Source organism: Cetorhinus maximus, chromosome 18, assembly GCF_964194155.1.
Source record: "Cetorhinus maximus chromosome 18, sCetMax3.hap1.1, whole genome shotgun sequence".
NCBI lineage: Eukaryota > Metazoa > Chordata > Chondrichthyes > Lamniformes > Cetorhinidae > Cetorhinus > Cetorhinus maximus.
Genome location: NC_135896.1, coordinates 69,724,002 through 69,746,692, shown reverse-complemented (window position 1 = coordinate 69,746,692; position 22,691 = coordinate 69,724,002). Strand labels below are relative to the sequence as shown.

Sequence of the window (22,691 nt, the reverse complement as noted above, 5' to 3'; positions counted from 1 at the left end):
ATGGACTTTGACCACAGGATCGCTGCCTCCCACCACAAGTTCTTCTCCAGTCCCGAGTCTAACATTTCCTGGATAACATCCAGGTAAGTAAGTCAGAACTATTCAAAAATCTCTGGCTCTTAACTCGGAGTTGGAGACTTTTTTGGAGGGTAGCAGGGTAATTGCCCATTGTGGGATGGGGTTGCACCCTGTCTCCAACAATTCAGAGATCTGAAAATCTAACATAGCTCATTATGGAACACAGGCTACAGTTGATTTTGTCTCCCAAGGCATTTTGGCCAATGTGCTGCAGTGACTTTAAGAGGAGTCTTTGAGATATAGTTATGCATCTGTATCTGCAGTAATTTTTCCATCACCAGCCATCACTTTAGTAATTAGTATTATTTCCTTCAAGAAGCTCCAATCGTAATTCTTGCGGTTTTTAATAAATGTTTGTGCAATGTGAAGAAGTTTTATTTTATTGACAGCTGATTTTACCTGTTGAAATAGAGAATTTGGTTGCATTGAAACTGACTCAATATCAAATAAATACACCATTGGCCCAACTCTGGCTATTGGTAATTAAGTGAAAAAAAAGCAATTCAGGATATTGCTCAGAACAAGTGTCAATTTTAAAATTCTTCATTTGTTGAACTGTTTCGCGGCATGGCTAAGTATCCACCACAACAATATTGTCTATGTGCCATCTTCGCAGCCAATGGAATAAATGGGATGCTTAACTAGCATAATTTTGGTGCCTGTCATGGTGCCCGGCTATTTTTCTTTTAAGTGGATTATTGTTGATAATCAAAAAATCCATGCAATAGACTCCCTCTCTCCGTGAAGATGTTGTAAAATGGGGCTGCAGCTATGTGTGGTATGTCACATGTCCTAGGCCCAACTATCTTCAGCTGCTTCATCAATGACCTTCCTTCCATTATAAAGTCAGAGGTGGGGATGTTTACTGATGATTACACAATGTTCAGCACCATTCGCGCTTCCTCAGATACTGAAGCGGTCCATTTCCGGATACAGGGTTGACAGGTGGCGGGTAGCATTTGAGCCGCACGGTTGGGGGACAGTGGCCATCTCCGGCGGGAGAGGGCCTGGCCACCCTCCTTGGCATTCAATGGCTTTGCCATCGCTGAATCCCATACTGAGTGACAGGAAACAGAGGGTAGTGATAAATGGTTGTTTTTCAGATTGGAGAAAAGATTGTAGTGGAGTCCCTCAGGTCAGTGTTGGGATCCTTGCTCTTCTTGACATATATTAACGACCTAGACTGTGGTGTGCAGGGCATGATTTCAAAATTTGCAGACGATATGAAGATTGGAAATGTTGTCAACTGTGATGGGGATAGTCTTGAACTTCAGAAGGACATTGACATGTTGGTGGATTGGGCAGACAAGTGGCAGATGAAATTCAATGCAGAGAAGTGTGAGGTGATTCGTTTTGGCAGGGAAGATATGGTGAGACAGTATAAAATAAAGGGAGGGCCTCTAAAGGAGGTGCAGGAACAGAAGGACCTCGGTGTATACGCACATAGGCCTTGGAAGATGGCAGGACATGTTGCGAGAGCATTAATAAAGCAAATAGTATCTTAGGCTTTATTAATAGGGGCATTGAGTACAAGAATAAGGAAGTAATGTTGAACTTATATAAGGCACTAGTTAGGCCTCATCCGGTGCATTGCGCCCAGTTCTGGGTGCCATACTTGAAGAAGGATGTGAAGGCATTGGAGAGAGTACAGAGGAGATTCACAAGAATGATTCCCGGGATGAAGAGCTGTAGCTATGAGGATAGATTGGAGAGGTTGAGACTGTTTTCCTTGGAGAAAGAAAAGGCTGAGAGGAGGCTTGATGGAGGTATTCAAAATCCTGAGGGGTATGGACAAGGTAAATAGTGAGAAACTGTTCCCACTCGAGAACATCAAGGACTAGAGGGCACAGATTCAAAATAATTGGCAAAAGGAGTAAATGTGTTGTGAGGAAAAATGTTTTCACCCAGAGGGTGGTTGGAGTCTGGAACTAACTTCCTGAAAGAGTGGTGGAGGCAGGTTCGATCGTGGTATTCAAAAGGAAATTGGATTGCTGCCTGAAAAGAGAGAATGTGTACGGGGATAAGGCACGAGAGTGAGACAAGGTGGAATGCTCTTTGAGAGAGCCAGTGAAGACTCGAATGGCTGCCTCCTGTACTGCAAAGATACTGTGATAGAGTCTCAAAAGTAGGCTAATTTCTAAGGACCTTGGTTTTATGAAGCACTTATGTGGAAAGAACTCCCAAGGCACATCAGAGGTGGGAGAAAAACATGGATTCTGAGACAAAGGAAAGAAATTAGGAGCAGTAATTAAAAGCTTGGTCAAAGTGCTGGGTTTTTAGGAGGGTCTTGAAGGGAAGGTAAGTGCAGAGGGGTTTAAGGAGAGAGGTCCAAAGAGTGTGACCTAGGGAGCAATATGCTACTTTGTCACTGATGGGATGAAAGGAGGGAGGAATACATAAGAATCCATAGCCAGAGGAACAGAGTTGGAGGCTATTACAGGGATGAGAAGGGGATGAGCCCATGATTGGATTAAAATGCAAAGATGAGAATTTTATATTTTGACATGCTGGGAACCTAAAGCCAATGCAGGTTACCGAGGATTGGTGTGGTTAGTAAAGGGGATTTGTGCGATAACGTATAAGCTGTAAATGAGTTGAAATATATGGAGGATAAAGGATAAGAGGATGACCAGGAGAACATTAGAATAATTGATTCTGGAAATGATAAAAGGTAAGGATGAGTGCTTCATTGGCAGAAAGTCTGGGCTAGGGCAAGGCGGGCAATATGATGGAAGTGTAAGTAGGTAGCTTTTGTGATAGAGAGGATATGGGTTCAGAAGCTTAGCTCGGGATCAAGCAGTATGTTATGAATAATCTGGTTTAGTTGAGTGGCAGGGAATGGTGCTGCGGTGGGAAAGAGTTGGTGGTGAGTATGTGGATTTTGTTCTGTTTGGGCCCCACAGGTTGACTTGAATCTTTCTGATTTTCAGCTCCAGGAAGCTATGTCTTGCTCAGTTCTTTTGCCAGTCAATCAGACTGACAGAAGAGATGCATTGCATAGGTCAAAAGAGGTGGTGTAACGCTTGACCTTTGTGTTATCAATGTGTTTGGGGAAGCCAATCCTCCTCCTGTGGTTCATCTCGCCATGGCACAACATGTATTTCAGGAAAAGGAGGGAGCTAATGATAGATGCTTGAGGAGCTTTGAAGGTGACAGGGTCTGGTAGGAAGGCCAGGCTACAATTCAGTCGGGCTGTTTCAGTGCTATGGTGAGGGGATGGGGTTAGAAATCTGATTGTAGGGATTCACGCAATTAGATGGGCTAATATCTGGGCAGTGACAGCATTTTAAGGAATTTGGAAAGGAAAAGGAAGTTAGAGATGGATCACTAATGAATGGGGATGTAGGGATCAAGGATGAGTTTTTATGAGGAATGGGGCGGTGATGGTGCTTTTGAAATGGAGGGGGAACAGTGTTTGAAGAAAGGGTACTATTTACAATATCAGCTAATATTGGTGTCGAGGAAAAGAAGTCAGGGGTTTAGTGGGAGTTGGAGCAGGAGATGGATCTCAAGGATGAGATTAACTGGGAAAACATTCGGCAGGGAAATGAGAGAAACTGAGTAGAAGTTCACGGCTTGAGTTGGGGGAGAGCTGGAGGTTGATTTGATTTAGTTGACAAATGGGCAACCTCTAGGTAACTAAGGACTATGAATTCCTTGCAGTTGTTAGCAATGAGAGTGGGGGAAATGGGTATAAAGAGGTTGGGAGGACAGAAAAGACAGCTGGGACCTTTGCTCTCTGGGACAATCCTGAAGCAATGGGAAATTTTAGTAAAGGAGAGTGAGGTCTTGTAGTTTGGTGTCATTGAGCCATCACTTAGCCGGATGATGGATCACTTAGCTGGTTAATGCCAGATACTCTCAAGTTTGTGCCCTTTGAACTTGAGGGAGCAATGTTTGGGAGCATGTTGAGAGGAACAGCTGAGATGAAAGACACAAGCTTTTGTCCAGGGCAATTGCATTGAAGTTGAAGACCACCGAGTGGTCAAATAAACCAAAAGCTGCAAAGATGTCATGGTAAGTGGAGGAAGCATGAGTGTAGATGTTTAAACACAACTGAAAGTGGAGTTTTTTTCTTCAGTGAATGAGATGGAAGAGGTCAGGAATACATGGGTGGTGAAGAACACAAGGAAATGACCATAAACATGGTGATCTACTATGGTAGACAAGCTATGGAAGATGCTGAAGTTGAAGGTACAACTGTGCCCACTGCTAGGGGTGTGTTATTTTAAAAGTACTATATAAATGCAAGGCGCTTATGGATGGTAGAAGTTGTATAGCATGAAAGGCTTTGAGAACACAGTGAATTAAGAGGAAGAGAGCAAAGGGAAGCTGAGATGAAGATAAAATTAATGAGGGTTACTCTATCTGGTGCAGAAGATAAAAAGAAAGGGCAGGTATATTTTGGAGAATGTGAAGAGGGAAAGAGTATGTGACAAGGGAGAGGAGGGGTTAAATATGGGGAGAAGATGAGAAGAGGCTAGATTGTGCCATGGTGATAAGGGACTACAACACTAAGTATTAGTGACAGCAGTATGTAATCAGGCCTACAGTGATCAGAATGAGATTATTTCTCTCATTTTCACCACAACGATTTCACTGATCCTTCCCGTGACCTGCCTCAGACTGATCCATCTGTCAATTGAGCCCCTTATCCTCCCGATAACAATAAATGCCTTTTTCCACTTCCATAACATTATTCATCTCTGCTCCTGTTCAGCCCATCTGCAGCTGAAACTCTTATCCACAAGTTTATCACCTTCAGACTTGACATTTTCAAAATGCTCGTAGTTGACCCCTTTCAACCTCCACAAACTTCATCTCATCAAATACTTTGTTATATGTAACCTATCCTGCACTATGTCCTACTTGCTCATCATTCCTCCCCTCATTTTTCTTCTTTGACTCCGGGCCCTTCCAATGCTTCAATTCCAGTTTCTCATTCTTGTATTTAATTCCCTTCATGCCATTGCCCCAACCCATCTTGGTAATTTTCTATAGCTCACCCACCCAGCTCCTGCCAACTCTTAGCATGGGCCTCGTGTGGATCCTTCGCACCCCACCTGACAAACATAGCGGAACAGAGGAACCTTGGACTGCATGCCCACAGGTTCCTGAAGGTAGCAGAACCAGTAGATAAGGTGGTTGAGGAGGCATATGGAATACTTCCCTTCATTGGCTGAGGCATAAAATGTAAAAGTGCGGAGGTTAGACTTGAACTGTTAAAGAAAAAACACTAGATAGGCTGTAGCCAGAGTACTGCAAACAGCATAACGGTCACCACATTACAGGAAGGATGTGTTTGCATTAGATAGGGCATGAAGGAGATTTAGGAGGATCTTGCCAGGAATAGAGAATTTTGGCTACGAAAAGAATTGGATAGGTTGTCTTCTTTGGAACAGAAGAGGCTGAGGTGAGCTTTAATTGAGGTGTATAAAATTGTACAGGACTTAGGTAATGGAAAGGTGGAGTTATTTTCCTTGGTAGAGAGGGTGGTTAACCAGGTGACATAAAAATAATTGGCAGAAAGATTAGGGGAGAGTTGAGAGGTTTTTTACACCTAGATCTCCCTGCCTGAAAGGGAGGGTGGTAGAGACCTTCATCACATTTAAAAATACTTGGATATGCACTTGATGTGCCGTAACTTACAGGGCTACAGATCAAGAGCTGGAAAGTGGGATTAGGCTGCATAGCTGTTTGCCGACTGGTGCAGATGGGCTGAATGGCCCCCTCCTGTGCTGTAAATTTTCCATCCTTTTCACTGTTGGTGATTGTACCTTCAGTCACCTGGGCCCCACACACTGGAATTCTCTTCCTTTTACATTCTTCCTTTTTACTTCCTTTCCTGAAGAGCTTTTTTAAAACCCACCTGGCCAAATATTTGGTCACACCTCACTGTCCATTTTTTGGCTAAGTCTCCCTTAGGGGTGTTTTTTGCATTATAGATGGTTATTTAAATGCAGGTCCCTTGTTGAATGGATGATGTGATAAATTTGAACACACTCCTTTCTTTGTTCTCTGCAATTTCAAGATGTCAAATTTAAAATGGTAGGATGAAAAGTATCTTCTTTCTGTTGCTTGTAAGGAATTTCAATAAAGGGACACGTCGAAGCTTTTCATCTTGCACTCATCTGGACACTTCGCGTGAATACCAATATAAGGGGAAAACAACAATTTACACTGTATGAGAAGAGAGCGCTGATTAGTTGGCAAATGGACTCTGTTAGAAGCGTTGCCATGGAGAATACACCAATGATGGTGACAGACAGTTAACTGCCAAATATTGTTTGAAATTTAAACCAGGCAACTTGACCCTGATTGGCCAAGTCAGTTCCCTGAGGAATGTGTCAGCAAATGGCTGTCACTTATTTTGTTTAGCTGAAACAGGTGCAATGTGTGTACATGTTCTTTCTGTCTGCAAAGAACAGGGTCCTGTGTATTAATATATGTAGCTTCCAGTACATGCAAATGTGCCACTCTGCGAGCCCAACTGACAATCTTTAATTGGTTGTCAGCGTAATTCTCAGCGCACTGAGGATTATTTAGAAAATATTGCCCAATTGTGGAATCACATCTAATGTTGGACACTGTTTTGAGTTTTGCAAGCACAGGCTAGTTGGGTATGATCTGTACCTTGCGTGTTGTGAACAGTGGCTGGGACATGCTGTTTGATACGTTCCCCCAGCCTTTGGGACATATGCCTACATACCTAGCAACACACTGGCACTGAAATTCATCTGCCTATCACGTGAGTAACGTGGTATATTTATTGCTAAAGGAATAGGGTATAAAAATAGGGAAGCGTTGTTGCAACTATACAAGGCATTGGTGAGACTGCACCTGGAGTACTGTGCACAGTTTTGGTCCCCTTACGTGAGGAAGGATTTAGTTGCATTGGAAGCGGTTCAGAGGAGGTTCACTAGATTGATCACAGAGATGCAGGGCTTGTCTTATGAGGAGAGATTGAGCAGTTTAGGCCTAAACTCGCTAGAGTTTAGAAGGATGAGAGGAGGTCTAATTGAGGTATATAAGATGCGAAAGGGGATAGACAAAATAGACGTGGAGCAGATGTTTCCCCTTGTAGGGCATTCTAGAACAAGGGGCCATAGTTTTAGGCTAAGGGATGGTAGATTTAAATCAGAGATGAGGGGGAATTACTGTTCTCAAAGGGTCGTGAATCTGTGGAACTCACTACCTCAGAGTGCAGTGGATGCCGGGACGCTGAATAAATTTAAGAAGGAGATGGACAGATTTTTAATTAGTAACGGGTTGAAAGGTTATGGGGAGAGGGCGGGAAATTGGAGTTGAGGCCGAAATGAGATCAGCCATGATTGTATTGAATGGTAGGGCAGGCTCAAGGGGCTGAATTGCCTACTCCTGCTCCTAGTTCTTATGTATATGAATATTGGGCAACATTTGCTAAGAATTACACTGACAACCAATTTAAGATTGTCAGTTGGGCTCTCAGTGTGGCCCATTTGTGTGTCCTGGAAGCTACATGCATTAATACACAGGGCCATGTTTTTTGCAGACAGAAAGAACACGTACACATATTGCTCCTGCTTCAGCTAAACAAAATAAGTGACAGCCATTCGCTGACAAATTCTTTGGGGCAATGCCTTGACCAATTAGGGTCAAGCTGGTTTAAATTTCAAACAATGCTTGGCAGTTAACTGTCAGTCACCATCACTGGTGCATGCTTGATGACGATGCCTCTACCAATCAGAGCCTGCTTGCCAACCAATCAGCACTCGCTTCTCATACAGTATAAATTGTTGTTTTCCTCTTATATTGGTAATCTTGTGATGTGTTCTGATGAGTGCAAGGCAAAAAGCTTCAACATGTCTCTTTTTTCAGCAACATTCAAGTTCTGTACTACCAAACGACAGTTTCAATAAAATTAGCTAATGTAAGACCACAGCATTTTTGTTACAGAAACAAATAAATTACAATAGTATGTAATTATTTGTTTTGCTTTGGGGATTATAAGCATGCATCTAAACCACAGAGCTTCTGCAAATATATTGTGAACAAGTATTTCTAATTTCAATGGGCTTGGAGGGAATTCTGTTTGACATTCATATTATTTTTTGTAAAGCTTGCAAAATACTCTTAAGTTTTCAAACTACACAGTAAATGCCTGATATTCAATTATTTTTATAGAAATGTCGGGTGTGCAAGAAACGTGGTGCATCAATAGGCTGTGCCATTGCGAAATGTCCGAAGAGCTTTCATTTTCCTTGTGGTGTGGAGAACCAGTGTATTTTCCAGTTTACCGGACAGTTTGCGTAAGTTCTCTGAACACATTTACAAAAGAATAGGTACCACACATTGTTGTGGTCATCTTGTGTATTCAGTGCCATGCTGCTTTCCCATAGCCCACTGGGCCAAACTTCACCTAAGATTCCTCCATCATTTTTTTTCTAGTATCTCTCCTGCCTCCATTCATGCCCTCTTCAATCTTATCTTACCCAGGAGACCCACCTCTTGTTGCCTCAACTCCTACCAAACAGCTGACCCCACAACTTCCCTTCCTGGCCCCCAAGTAGGCTGATGTTGATAGTTCCCTCTCCTCAAGTATTGCCCCCCTCCCCATCAAATTTGTTAACATCATCCCCCTTCTTTCCTTGCAAACTACTGCCCCATCTCTAACCTCCTTTTCCTCTTTCAAGCCCTTGAACATTTCGTCACTTCCCAAACCCATGCCTATCTTTCATGAAGTTCTATGTTTGAAGTCCTCCAATGTACTGCAATGACCCTTATCAAAGTCAGAATGGCATCCTATGTGACTCTGACCATGGGAAACTATTCCTTCTCATCCTTCTTGACCTGCCTGCAACCTTTGACCTGGCTAACCACACCATTCTCCTCCAATACCTCTCCTGCATTATCATGCTGGATGAGACTGCTCTTGCCTGGATCCGTTTTATAAATCTGGTTGTAGCCAGCGAATTACCTGCAATGGCTTCTCTTCCCACTCCCACCCCATTACCTTTGATGTCCCCTCTTTTGAAAAGAAATAATAAAATGTCAGTATTTTGGCTATTTGACCAGTGGTGAAAAGCTACAGAAATCTCTTCTAGAGGGCAAAGTGAAGGGTAGCAGAAAGAGGGGTTCGCCTAGGCGTAGTTGAATGACGAATGTCACAGAGTGGTTGTAGATGAGGTACAGTGGATGTGTGAAAGGCCAACGACTGTGATATACTCCTGATGGGAGTAGCTACAAGCAGCAGCAACAGGATTCTTCCATCTCTTCGACGGATGAGTGCTCAGCAAAAAAAACAGTTTATAGTCTAGGTTGATGTTGTCTCATGCGTGGCCATGTTGGGCCAAATCTCGATTTGTATAACAAATTGCAAATACTGCATATGAAGTCAGTGTTGGAGGGATGGATGGAGGCATTGGCTTTATTCACTTGTCCTGAAGGCACTTGACACTGTTTTCAAATGTCAAAATCGCTTGATGACAGAGACTTCTCCATTTGGGTCTGCCCAAGGTTGTTTTTTCCCCATGTAGTGGGATACAGCGTGCAAGCTCTGAAGAAAGGTCATACAGACTTGAAACGTTAACTGTGTTTCCCTATACACAGATGCTGCCAGACCTGCTGAGTTTTTCCAGCATTTTCTGTTTTATTTCAGATTTCAAACATCCGCAGTATTTTGCTTTTATTATTATTACACAAGTTCTGAGGTTGGCTTTCAGATTATCTTTATATCTTTGGGACATCCTGTGGTACAGGTTCCATCTAATGCTCAGTTGGCTGTAGAGTACTACCTTTGCCATGTCGGAATTCGTCATGTAAACCACATGACTGACCCAGGGATCCATGTCAGGTATGCAGCATTTAGCAAGAACCTCTATGTTGGGGATTTTCTCCTGCCACCTGATGTTGCACATAGATTTCAGGCAACAAAGATCAAATGCTTCGAGTTGCTTTATGTGATGCTGGTAGATTGTCCAAGTCTCAGACCCATAAAGAAGTGTTGTAAGAACCACTGCCTGGTAGACTTTGATCTTTGTTCTGAAACAAACTCGAGGTTCTTTTCAAAGTCTGTGAATCAGACTGCCAAATGCTAAGCTTGCTTTTGCCAGGCGATTGTTGATTTCATTGCCCAGCATAGCGTTATTGAAGAGGATACTCCCAAGATAACAAAACTTCTGTACTGAACAGAGGTGTGTGTTGTTGATGTGGGGCTGAGGGTTGATGCACCATCTCTTGTCGTCTTCAGACTAATTGTCAGGCCAAAGTGTCCTGAGGATAGGGGAAAGCAATCAAGAAGCAGCTGAATGTCCTCTGGAGTATGTTGCTAAGAAAGTGCAGTTTTCTGCAAAAAAGAGTTCAGTCAGTAACTGTTCAGTAACCTTTGTGCAAGCCTTTGCAAGTTGAAGAGATTGCCACCTATCCTGAAATGAATGTGTACTCCTTTGTCAAGATCTTTGACTGTGTACTGGAGCATGGCCAGAAGCATATGGCAAACAGAGCTGGAACCAATGCACACTTTTGCTTGGTGCAGTTGACAATGCCATCATGAGACGAGCAAATGACACAGATCATCTTTCAGGGCAGCCATATTTGTACAGAACCTTCCACAGGCCTTCTCGGTTTACTGTGTCAAAAGCCTTGGTCAGGTCAACAAACACCATATAGAGGCCCTTATTCTGTTTGAGGGACTTTTCTTGAATTTGATGTGCTGCACATTTCCTGTTCCCCATTCTGCACATAAGCCCCACTGATTCTGGATAAACAGAGTTAGAGTGACAGTCAAATTAAGAGTTAACCCTTGTAAGAATTTTTCCTTCTATTGAAAGAAATGATACTCCGCAATGATTGTCATAGATGGCTTGCTTTTTTTCTGTTTGTAGAGATGAGTTATGGAGGCATCCTTGTAGTCTTGGGGCACATGTCCCAGCTTAGGCAGAAGAGACTAGTGAGTTTCCTAACCATGTGAGTACTTGAATACTTCAGGTGGGATGCCACCAGCTCCTGGTAAATTGCCCACAGAAAGCTGCTTTATGGCCTTCATGACTTCCACCTGAGAAGGATCGAGGGTGAGCTCTTCTAGAGTGTGGTGCTGTGGAAATGACTCAATGGTATCATTGCACACTATGGATTGTTGGTTTAGGAGATTACTGAAGTGCTCTGCCCAGCGAGAGAGAATCTCATGCCTATTTGTTAGGAGCTGATTACAAACTGTTGAGAGCAATGTTTTTGATAACACTACTGTCAAGCATATGGCAGCTTATGTTAAGCATGCTTTATAAATTCAAGTTGTTGCCAAGTTAGACATCCAAAAGAAAAATCTTTTGTGTGGGAAAACCTCGAATTCAATGCAGAAATATATGCAAAATACTGTGGATGCTGGAAATCTGAAAGAAAGAGTGCAGGAAAAACTCAGCAGGTTTGGCAACATCTTTGGAGAGAGGGGTTAATGTTTCGAGTCCAATATGACTCTTTAGAAGATTCCGATGACCTGCTGAGTTTTTCCAGAATTTTCTGTCTTTAGTTCAATGCAAAGTCTTTTTCACGAGTAGAGAATGACTGCAGCTTGCTATATGCACAAGGCCACTAACCAATAATAAAATGGTTATTTTTTTTTCCATTTGTTCTCTGGCTGTGGGGAAAACTGGCATGGCTGCATTTATTGCCCATCCCAAGTTGCCTTGAGAAGATTGTAAGCAGGCCTCCTTGAACTGTTGCCGTGCTTGTTCTGATGGTCCTCCCATGTGAGTATTAGATAGGAAATTATTGGATGTTGACCCAGTGGCAGTGTCGTAGTTAGCACCAGAGTTTTTCTTCTGTTATCAGCATAATTCTCTCTTTGGAATTACAGATTCTACATGTATGTCACATTGGTCTCACTTAAAAATGCAATGTTGAGTTTAGAAGATTTTCCTCCTTATTGAAATATTGTTCCCTCTTGAATATTGTGTTCAGATGCAGTGAACTGACCAGCAATTAAGGGACTCCCACAATGAATATCTGTTAAATGGAGGATTAATTATTGATTTACTTGATTTAAAAGGACCTCAAAACTATCTCAATTGACTACTGAACTAGTAACAAATTAACATTGATTCTATGTAAAGTTGTGTCGGGAATTTCACAGTTTGGAACAGCGAGAGGGCCCAGAGTTTCGCAGCTTGACACAGCGAGAGGAAGGCCGGGATTTTCAGTTGAAACAGTGAGAGGAGAGATGAGAGCTTTGCAGTTTGAAACAGAGAGGAGAGCTGGGCATTTCACAGTTTGAAACAGCGAAAGGAGAGCTGGGATTTTCAGTTGAAACAACGAGAGGAGGGCCGGGAATTTCAGTTGAAACAGCGAGAGAAGAGCTGAAAGCTTTACAGTTTGAAACGGCGAGAGGAGAGCCGGGCGTTTCACAGTTTGAAATGGCGCGAGGAGAGCCGGGCGTTTCACAGTTTGAAATGGCGCGAGGAGAGCCGAGCGCTCCACAGTTTGAAACGGCGAGAGGAGAGCCGGGCGTTTCACAGTTTGAAAGGGCGAGAGGAGAGCCGGGCGTTTCACAGTTTGAAAGGGCGAGAGGAGAGCCGGGCGTTTCACAGTTTGAAACGGCGAGAAGAGAGCCGGGAGTTTCACAGTTTGAAAGGGCGAGAGGAGAGCCGGGCGAGAGGAGAGCCGGGCGTTTCACAGTTTGAAACGGCGAGAGGAGAGCCGGGCGTTTCACAGTTTGAAACGGCGAGAAGAGAGCCGGGTGTTTCACAGTTTGAAACGGCGAGAGGAGAGCCGGGCGTTTCACAGTTTGAAAGGGCGAGAGGAGAGCCGGGCGTTTCACAGTTTGAAAGGGCGAGAGGAGAGCCGGGCGTTTCACAGTTTGAAAGGGCGAGAGGAGAGCCGGGCGTTTCACAGTTTGAAAGGGCGAGAGGAGAGCCAGGCGTTTCACAGTTTGAAACGGCGAGAGGAGAGCCAGGCGTTTCACAGTTTGAAACGGCGAGAAGAGAGCCGGGAGTTTCACAGTTTGAAACGGCAAGAGGAGAGCCGGGCGTTTCACAGTTTGAAAGGGTGAGAGGAGAGCCGGGCGTTTCACAGTTTGAAAGAGCGAGAGGAGAGCCGGGCGTTTCACAGTTTGAAAGGGCGAGAGGAGAGCCGGGCGTTTCACAGTTTGAAACGGCGAGAGGAGAGCCGGGCGTTTCACAGTTTGAAACGGCGAGAGGAGAGCCGGGCGTTTCACAGTTTGAAAGGGCGAGAGGAGAGCCGGGCGTTTCACAGTTTGAAACGGCGAGAGGAGAGCCGGGCGTTTCACAGTTTGAAACGGCGAGAGGAGAGCCGGGAGTTTCACAGTTTAAAACGGCCGGAGGAGAGCCGGGTGGTTCACAGTTTGAAACGGTGAGAGGAGAGCCGGGCGTTTCACAGTTTGAAAGGGCGAGAGGAGAGCCGGGCGTTTCACAGTTTGAAACGGCCGGAGGAGAGCCGGGCGTTTCACAGTTTGAAACGGCGAGAGGAGAGCCAAGCGTTTCACAGTTTAAAACAGCTGGAGGAGAGCCGGGCGTTTCACAGTTTGAAACGGCGAGAGGAGAGCCGGGCGTTTCACAGTTTAAAACAGCTGGAGGAGAGCCGGGCGTTTCACAGTTTGAAAGGGCGAGAGGAGAGCCGGGCGTTTCACAGTTTGAAAGGGCGAGAGGAGAGCCGGGCGTTTCACAGTTTGAAACGGCGAGAGGAGAGCCAGGCATTTCACAGTTTGAAACGGCGAGAGGAGAGCCGGGCGTTTCACAGTTTGAAACGGCGAGAGGAGAGCCGGGCGTTTCACAGTTTAAAACAGCTGGAGGAGAGCCGGGCGTTTCACAGTTTGAAAGGGCGAGAGGAGAGCCGGGCGTTTCACAGTTTGAAAGGGCGAGAGGAGAGCCGGGCGTTTCACAGTTTGAAACGGCGAGAAGAGAGCCAGGCATTTCACAGTTTGAAACGGCGAGAGGAGAGCCGGGCATTTCACAGTTTGAAACGGCGAGAGGAGAGCCGGGCGTTTCACAGTTTGAAACGGCGAGAGGAGAGCCGGGCGTTTCACAGTTTAAGGGGATTTCAGCGAGAGAGCCAGAGAGAGGAGCGCTCTGATTTGAAAAAAGTGAACAGTGACATTGCAGGAAAATCGTAAGGTGATTGGCTGGTAAGTATTGCTGCTTAAGGACTGGATCTAAACAACTGGGCGTTTAAGAAACGTTAATAGTTTTAGCTATTAGTAACATGTAACAAGTGAATTGCTGGTGAGCCTTATCTTTTATTCTTAAGTAAGGCTTATTACCACTTGTAAGTTGTACCAAGTGTTGGTAGGTTTATCATTGTTGTTAAGGTTTGTTAATAGTAAATTTTATTAGTATTGGTAAAGCTTTATTAGTATTGGTAAGGCTTAATTAGTATAGGTAAGGCTTAGTACCAGTCGTAAGGTTATTCACAGTAGCAAGGTTATCAGTTAATAAATAGAGAAATGGCAAGGCTGCTGCAACCTAGTGTTCATCCTGTACAATGTGTGAACTCCAGTTTGGATGTCTTGGATAACCATATGTTCAGGAAATGGCAATAGTTGGAGCAGCTTAAGCTCCAGGTTGTGGAACTTGAGCAGCAGCTGAGGTCACTGTAGTACATCCGTGAGGTTGAGAGCTACTTAATAGCACTTTTATAGATGTCACCCCACAACTTAAGAGTATGCAGGGAGAGAGGGGATGAGTGACCACCAGACAGTCAAAAAGGAACAGGCAGTGCCCGAGTGCATCCCACTCTCTAACCACTACTCAGTTCTGAATGCTGATGAGAGTGATGGTCCATCTGGGAACTGCAGCCAGAGCCAAGTCCATGGTACTACGGGTGGCTCAGCTGTATAGGAGGTACAAGGAAGTCTTGAAGAGCAATAGTGAGGTGATTCGATAGCTAGGGGAATAGTTAGGCATTTCTGTGGTCACAGACACGAATCCAGGATGGTGTGTTACTTCCCTGGTGCCAGGGTCAATATGTCACTCAGCAGCTGCAGAGCACCCTGAGAGGGAAAGGTGAACAGCAGGCAGTTGTGACCCACATTGGTAAGAACTACATATGTAGAAAGAGGGAGGTGGTCCTGCAGTCAGAATTTAGGGAGGTAGGTAGAAAATTAGCAAGCAGAACTTCAAAAGTAGTAATCTCTGGATTAGTCTCAATGCCACACGCACGTGAGTACAGAAAGAGGAGGGTAAGAAGAATGTGTGGCTGAAAAGATGGTGTAGGAGGGAGGGCTTTAGATTATTGGGGCATTGGGACAGTCTCTAGGGGAGCTGGAACCAGTACAGACTGGACGGGCTGCACCTGAACAGAGCTGGGATGGAGTTCCTTGTATTTTGCTAGTGCTTTTGAGGAGAGTTTGAACTAACTTGACAGGGGTGTGGGAACCAGGAGATAAAATCAGAGAGGAGTACCAAGATGCGCAGAATACTGGGAGAGATAGATAGCACTAGAGTAGGGAACAGTAGTTAATAGGCGGGGTCAGAATAAAGGAGAACATAATGGAGTCCAAATCAAGGTTACTGCATGTATGTGAATGCACAGAGTGTGGTAACTAAAATTGGTGCTGATTGACATGTGGAAATTTGATGTTTTGGCTGTAACAGTGGCCTTACTCAAAGGAGGGCAGGACAGAGTGTTAGCTATCCCTGGATACAAAGTGTGCAGGAGAGATAAGAAAGGGAAAAAAGGAGGGGTGGCAATATTGATTAAGGAGGGCATTGCAGTGCTGGAGAAACAGAATGGCCCAGAGGGGTCAGGGATTTATTTGGCTAGAGCTAAGGAGCAAAAAAGGTGCGATTACATTGCTCAATATAGGCCACCAACTAGTGGAAGGATGTAACAAATTTGGAAGGAAGCTACAGAGAGGTGCAAAAGTTACAGTTAATGGGGACTTGTATTATTCAAATATAGACTGGGATAGTACAAGTACAAAGGGCAGAGAGGGGCAAGAGTTTCCAGAATGTGTTCAGGAAAATTTTCTTCAGTATGTTTCTCGTCCAATGAGAAAGGAGACACTGCTAGACCTGTAACTTGGAAACGAGGTGGGCCAAATAGATCAAATGTCAGTTGGAGAAAATTTAGGGGACAGTGATCATTGTATCATACAGCTTAGGCTGACTATGGAAAAGGACAAAGAACAATCCAGAGTGAGAAAAATTAATTGGGGCAAAGCCAACTTCAATGGGATAAGAACGATCTGGGCCGGATAAATTGGTCTCAAAGGTTGGCAGGAAAAATGGTATCTGATCAATGGGCTACCTTCAAAGAAGACCTTATTCGGGAACAGTCAAGGTGCATTGTCAGGAAGGTATAATAATTCTCATAATGTTATTGAAATTTATTGTAGAGTAATAGTGAGGTCTGTGTATGCGTGTGTGACTTAATTGAATTAAAGGCAGCTGGCCTGAAGGCTTTGATGTAACAGAAGATAAGCTAGGTTTGAACTGTTAAGTCGTAAACAGAGGCGCATTTTTAAATAAACCAGACTAGATTGATTTCAAAGGAGGGATGAAATGTTTCACCTAGCCATTAGAAGTTAAGAAACAGTGTGTTTATTTTTCCCAAAGATTACTGGTAAAATTGGTACTGTGAAAGAATTTTATTACAGATAAGTAAAGTCCAAAGACATAGTGAAACAATAGAACTTTGCATTCAAAGGCGAAATATGGATAAGAGAGAAGGCTGTGTGCAAGGGGAGGCAATCTAAGATCTAACAAGTGTGAAAACCTCCAGCATCTAAGTCTCAAGCTGCTGTCTACAAAGAACTGAAATTAAGAAAACTCATTTTGAATTGGATTGTTCAGGGTATCATGTTTCTTTGCCTGGGCTTTTTAAAATCCATGTGTCTTACTGTTGCCTTAACAAAAGTGTAACTGGGAGTTAGATTAACTAGGGGATTTAGAAGTTATCATAGTGGTAATTTGTAGATCTATGTGTGTACTTAAAATCATTTCTTCTATTAATCAAGGTTTAATTTAGTTTTGTAAGAAACCTATAAAACTTGGTGGCCTTATTACAATTGAATTCAAAACACGCATCTTGAAATTTATACAAATTACAAAGCAAGTTGTTGTAGTTGTTTCAAGTTTCCCTGTGGGATTTGAGCAATTCAGCATTTACCATCAGCTGTGCCATAACAGCATTCCCTCAAACAGGAAAAGTAGGACAAATGTATTCAGGGTGCACTGAATGGCAAAGGAAATAGAAATTAAGATGAAGAAGAAAAGGTCTGCACATGACAGGTGTCAGGTAGAAAATACAATTGAAAACCAAGCTGAATATAGGAAGTTCAAAGGAGAGGTGAAGAATCAAATAAGAGAAGTTAAGAGGACATATCAAAAGAAACTGGCAGCTAGCACAAAAGGGAATGCCAAAGTCTTTTATAGGCATATAAATAGTAAAATGGTGGTAGAAGGAGGAATAGGGCCAATTAGTAACCAAAAAGAGGATTTACACATAAAGGTAGAGGACATAGCTGAGGTGCTAAATGAAGACTTTGCATTTGTCTTTACGAAGGAAGATGATGCTACTCAGGCCATGGTAAAATATGAGGTAATTTAGACACCAGATGGGTTTAAAATTGAAAGGGAGGTGGTATTGGATAGGTTATCTGTACTTAAAGTTGATAAGGCACTGGGACTGGATGAGATGCATCCAAGGATACTGAGGGAAGTGAGGGTGGAAATTGCAGAAGCACTGGCCATAATTTTTCAGTCTTCCTTAGGTGGTCCCAGCGGACTGGAGAATTGCAAGTGTTACACCTTGTTTAAAAAAAGGTTTAAAGATGAGCCCAGCAACTACAGGCCGGTCAGTTTAGCTTCGGTGGTGGGAAAACTTCTAGAAACAATAATTCAGGACAAAATTAATACCCACACAGACAAATGTGGGTTAATTAAGGAAAGCCAGCGTGGATTTGTTAAGGGAAAATCATGTTTATTTAACTCATTGGAATTTTTTTGAAGACATAAGAGAGAGTGCTGATGAGAGCAGTGCTGCCAATGTAGTGTACGTGGACTTCCAAAAGGCGTTTGATACAGTGCCGCACAACAGACCTGTGAGCAAAGTTATAGCTCATGGAATAAAAAGGCAACATGGATACGGAATTGGCTGAGTGACAGGAAATAGTGTAATGACTAACGGATGTTTTTCGTGCTCGAGGAAGGTTTTTGGTGGAGTTCCCCAGTGGTCAGTGTTAGGACCCTTGCTTCTTCTGATATATGTTACTGACCTAGATGTTGGTGTACAGGGCATAATTTCAAAGTTTGCGAATGAGACAAAACTTGGCAGCATTATGAACTGTGAGGAGGGTAGTGTGGAACTTAAAAGGGACATAGACAAGTTGGTGGACAGGTGGCAGATGAAGTTCAGTGCAGAGAAGTGTGAGGTGTTCCTTTTTGCTGGAAGAATATAGACAATGTAAAGGGTACAACCGTAAAGAGGGTGCAGGAGCAGAGGGACTGTGCATAAATTATTGAAGGTGGCAGGCCAGGTTGAGAGAGCATTTAATAAATCATACAGTATCCTAGGCTTTATTAATATGGGCATGGAGTACGAGGGCAAGGAGGTTATGTTGAATTTGGTTAAGTCACTAGTTGGGGCCTGAAGGCATTGAAGAGAGTGCAGAAAAGATTCACGAGAATGGTTCCAGGGATGAGGAACTTCAGTTATGAAGATAAATTGGAGAAGTTAGGATGTTTTACTTAGAGTAAAGAAGCTTGAAAGGACATTTGATAGAGGTATTCAAAATCATGAGCCTGGACGCAGTAGATAGGGAGAAACTGTTCTCACTTTTGAAAGTATCAAGAACGAGAGGGCACAGATTTAAAGTAATTAATAAATGAAACAAAAGTGATGTGAGGAGAAATGCTTTTATGCAGCGAGTGGTGAGGGTTTGGAATGCACTGCCTAAGTGCAAAAGGAGGCAGGTTCAATTGAAGTATTCAAAAGTGAACTAGACAATTATCTGAAAAAGAAGAATGTACAAGGTTATGGGGAGAAGGCAGGGGAATGGCACTAGGTGAGTTACTCATTCAGAGTTCTGGTGCAGACACAATGGGCCAAATGGCCTCCTGTGCCATAACAATTCTGTGATGATTATGTTTCTTCTGCAATTTGTCCTCTTACATATAGTTTATTTTTATGTCCTCCTGTTCTGGATTTCCTCACCGCGCCCCCCCCCCCCATCACTGAAAAAAGCATTTTATTTATTCTCACCTATACTTTCATAATTTTAAATACCTTTTCAAATCATTTTTAATCTACTGTTGTATCAAAAACAGACCAGTTTTTCAAATCTCTGTATTTCCTCTTACCAGGAAGCATCTCAGTGAATTTGTGCTACTTGCTATTGCCTCAACAGACTTTTTTAATGTGAAGTCCAAAAATATATACAGTACCCTCTGATCCTACTAGACTTTTATGTTGATTCACTATTAACATTTCAGCTTTAATATTAAAATTGCTTTGCTGTCAACACAAATTAGTTTTCCATATAGCCATAGACACTTGTGAACTACTTTGTTATTTTACGTTCTATATTAAGTTATAGGAAATTGCTGAATCTCTTTGCAAACTTCACAAATTATCTTAATGGTGTTCCAATCCTTTAACCTTCTAGGTCTTACTGTTGGGAACACAGACCTGTGCAAAAGCTACCATCTATATGGTCAGGTAGTTCTTACACATGTGCTGTCTGTTTAGAATCCATTGACCCAATTCCATCATATGATATTTTGAAGAGCCCTTGCTGTAAAAACACGTGGTTTCACAGACAGTGTGTGCAGGTGAGTGTACAGTAAAAATGTAAATAATATTCAATTTGGGGATTGTGTTCAGTATTTTAGTCTCTGCTTCAAAAAACATCTTACAGTTTTGAAAGAATTATAGTTGATAGGCAGTCTTCAGTGTGAAATGGGTGAGCTTTTGGGATCTAGTTACTTACATCCTGTGAAATTTTTTTTGGAACCAATTCCTTTTCTTTGGTTATCTCAGTTCCCTATTCTTTTCTAGTGCACTTATGTTCTCACTTCTATCATCATTTTAAAACAATGCAAAATATTTATTAAATATTGTTTTCATTCTCTGCATTTAAATTCCCTCCTTTTCCTGTCTCTAACTATTCTTTTCCTTTTCATATACTTATAAATATTCTTTTAAGTGTCTGCTGGCCTGTTTCATATTCTCTTTCTCGGCCCTAGACTTTTTGGTCCAGTTAATTTAGGCCATTTCCTTTTATTTTACTGAATTTTTGTCTTTTTCCACTCCAGTACCCTTATCTTTGACTTATCATTATCCTTTTCTGTTAGATTAAACCTAACTATAGCACGGTCGCTGTTTCCCTGTTGTTCCCCATCCCTTTTATTTGCCCTAATGAACTATCAGCTATTTCGGAGAATTTGCTTGAAACAGTGCCTAACAGAGTGAATGCTGACTACTTGGTTACCATCTCAATATTTTTAATTCTTAATGCAATTGTCCTTTCCTTTTGTAGTATCAGGCACTGAGTGCTGGGGTGTTCTTCTTCAAGTGCACTATCTGCAGTAATAAAGATGAATTTCAGAAGGAGATGTTACGAATGGGGATTCATATTCCAGAAAAGTATGTGTGCGTTTATCAATAAAAGCTTTTTTAATGTGAAGTCCAAAAACATGCACAGTACTCTGTGATCCTGGTAGGCTTTTATATTAATTCATTATTAACATTTCAGCTTTAATATTAAAATTGCTTTGCTGTCAACACCAGTATTTTATTAGCTTTCCTTATAGACATAGACACTTGTGAGCTACTTTACTATTTTACGTTCTATATTAAGTTATAGGAAATTGCCGAATCTCTTTGCAAACTTCATAAATTATCTTAATGGTGTTCAGATCCTTTAACCTTCTAGGTCTTACTGTTGGGAGCACAGGCCAGTGCAAAAAGTCTCCAATTTATTAAATAAATTGGCAAAACTTTTAAAAATATTAATTGGAGCTTTTTTCGTTTGTTTTTCTGTCATCGGTGAGGAACTGGCTGAGAAGAATATTGTACCCAATAGGCACTGTATTAGCACTGATTGAAGGTGATCCAGCCCTGATTAGTTGCCATAACTTGAATGAACTTGTTTCAATTCCGACACTCCATATCAGGAATTTCTCTTAGCCATTTCCCCCAGTGGCAAAATCAGTGCTTGTGAAGAAGTTGTATTGGACTTGGAACATTCACTCTGTTTCTCTGTCCACAAATGCTGCCAGACCTGCTTTAGTTTTTCCAGCAATTTCTGCTTTTATTTCAGTGCTTGTTGTTTTTACCATATGAAAGCACAGAACACACATGAAAATACTGCCATAGTTTTGAAGATAGGTGGTGTTGAATGTGTTGTATAAAGCTCCAGGATGTGCATAAAGTTGCAACAGTTTGTAATTACCAAAATCTAATGAGGATAGGTAATATTTTGCAGACATTGAAAACTCACTGGAGATGACTTCCCCTTGTTTATGTAGTAATATTTGATATTCCTTTGCTATCAAGTTATTTTTATTTTGAACAGGGATGCATCCTGGGAACTTGAAGAGAATGCATTTCAGGAACTATTACACCGTTACCAGCGATGCGATGCAAGAAGATGCCTCTGTAAAAATGGAAGAGAATATGCTGAACCTGATAGGTAACAATTCATTTTCCCAAGAAAACTGCTGTGTTAACAACCTGAAATTAAGTTAATCTGTGCCATATTGAATTCTTCAAAGGTAATAGACTGGATTTTGGGGGGAAAAGTAATATTACATCTTCAGATAAAATTTTGAATTTAACTGACAAATCTATTAAATTGCATGCACTAAAAATAAACTTTTATAGGGCACAAAAGCTCTTTTAGTTGCTATCTTGGCGTTAACTGGTCTCAGTTACTGCTGCAGCAGTAATAAAATATTTTCTACCACCCAGCAGCATATTTTCCTGGTTGTAAATTTAAGATTTAAGAGAGGATACAGAGGAGATTTATGGGAATACTTCTTGGGATGGAGAACTTTAGCTTTGAGGAATGATTTGATAGGCTGGGGTGTAGTTTTAATTTGTGTACAAAATTTAATGGCTAGGGAGGAGCTATTTTACTTACCAGAGAGATAACAAGCTGGAGGCATAGATTTAAAGTAAGTGACAGGAGGGGAGTTGAGAAGAAATATTTTCACTCAGAGGGTGGTGGGAGGGGCCTGGGATATAGTGCCTGAAAGGATGGTAGAGGCAGAAAACCTGATTGCATTTTTAAAATTACTTGACTATAGCATTTCAAGTGCTTATCTTACGGGGCTACAGACCAAGACCGAAAAGTAAGATGAGGCTGGATAGCTCTTTTTTGACAAGCAAATGGCAGCCTCGTGTGCCATTAATTTTCTTGTTTCTATATCTTTGGCAGAAACTTAGGTTCCATTATGTTTCAAACTTAAGTTTCATAGTGTTTTTTAAAATTTGAATGGTAGCTATATAAAGGCATTGGGATTTCCGAATTGAGGTTGCAGATAATATTTTCTGATGACATCTGTGTTCTTTGTTCAATAGCTCTTCCTCAGATTCATAGTGATTAACCTGCCACCTCAGATTTATGAAATGTTAAATTATTCAAGGTCGCCATTGTGACAGAAAGAAATATTCTGATTGCT

At 42.2% G+C, this 22,691-nt stretch overlaps 1 protein-coding gene across 5 annotated transcripts in view; it reads left to right on the top strand.

Annotated features, from left to right (window-relative positions):
- The window catches only part of g2e3 (G2/M-phase specific E3 ubiquitin protein ligase), a 182,142-nt gene that overhangs the window by 48,287 nt on the left and 111,164 nt on the right, over nt 1-22,691 (top strand). For 3 of the 5 annotated variants that reach the window (XM_078562865.1, XM_078562869.1, XM_078562867.1), the window contains exons 5-9: nt 3,009-3,089; nt 8,242-8,366; nt 19,673-19,838; nt 20,546-20,652; nt 21,584-21,700. In XM_078562865.1, the coding sequence (XP_078418991.1) occupies nt 3,009-3,089; nt 8,242-8,366; nt 19,673-19,838; nt 20,546-20,652; nt 21,584-21,700 (596 nt within the window). The remainder of the gene's footprint in view (nt 1-3,008; nt 3,090-8,241; nt 8,367-19,672; nt 19,839-20,545; nt 20,653-21,583; nt 21,701-22,691) is intronic. The other 2 variants (XM_078562866.1, XM_078562870.1) reach the window with 1 other exon arrangement.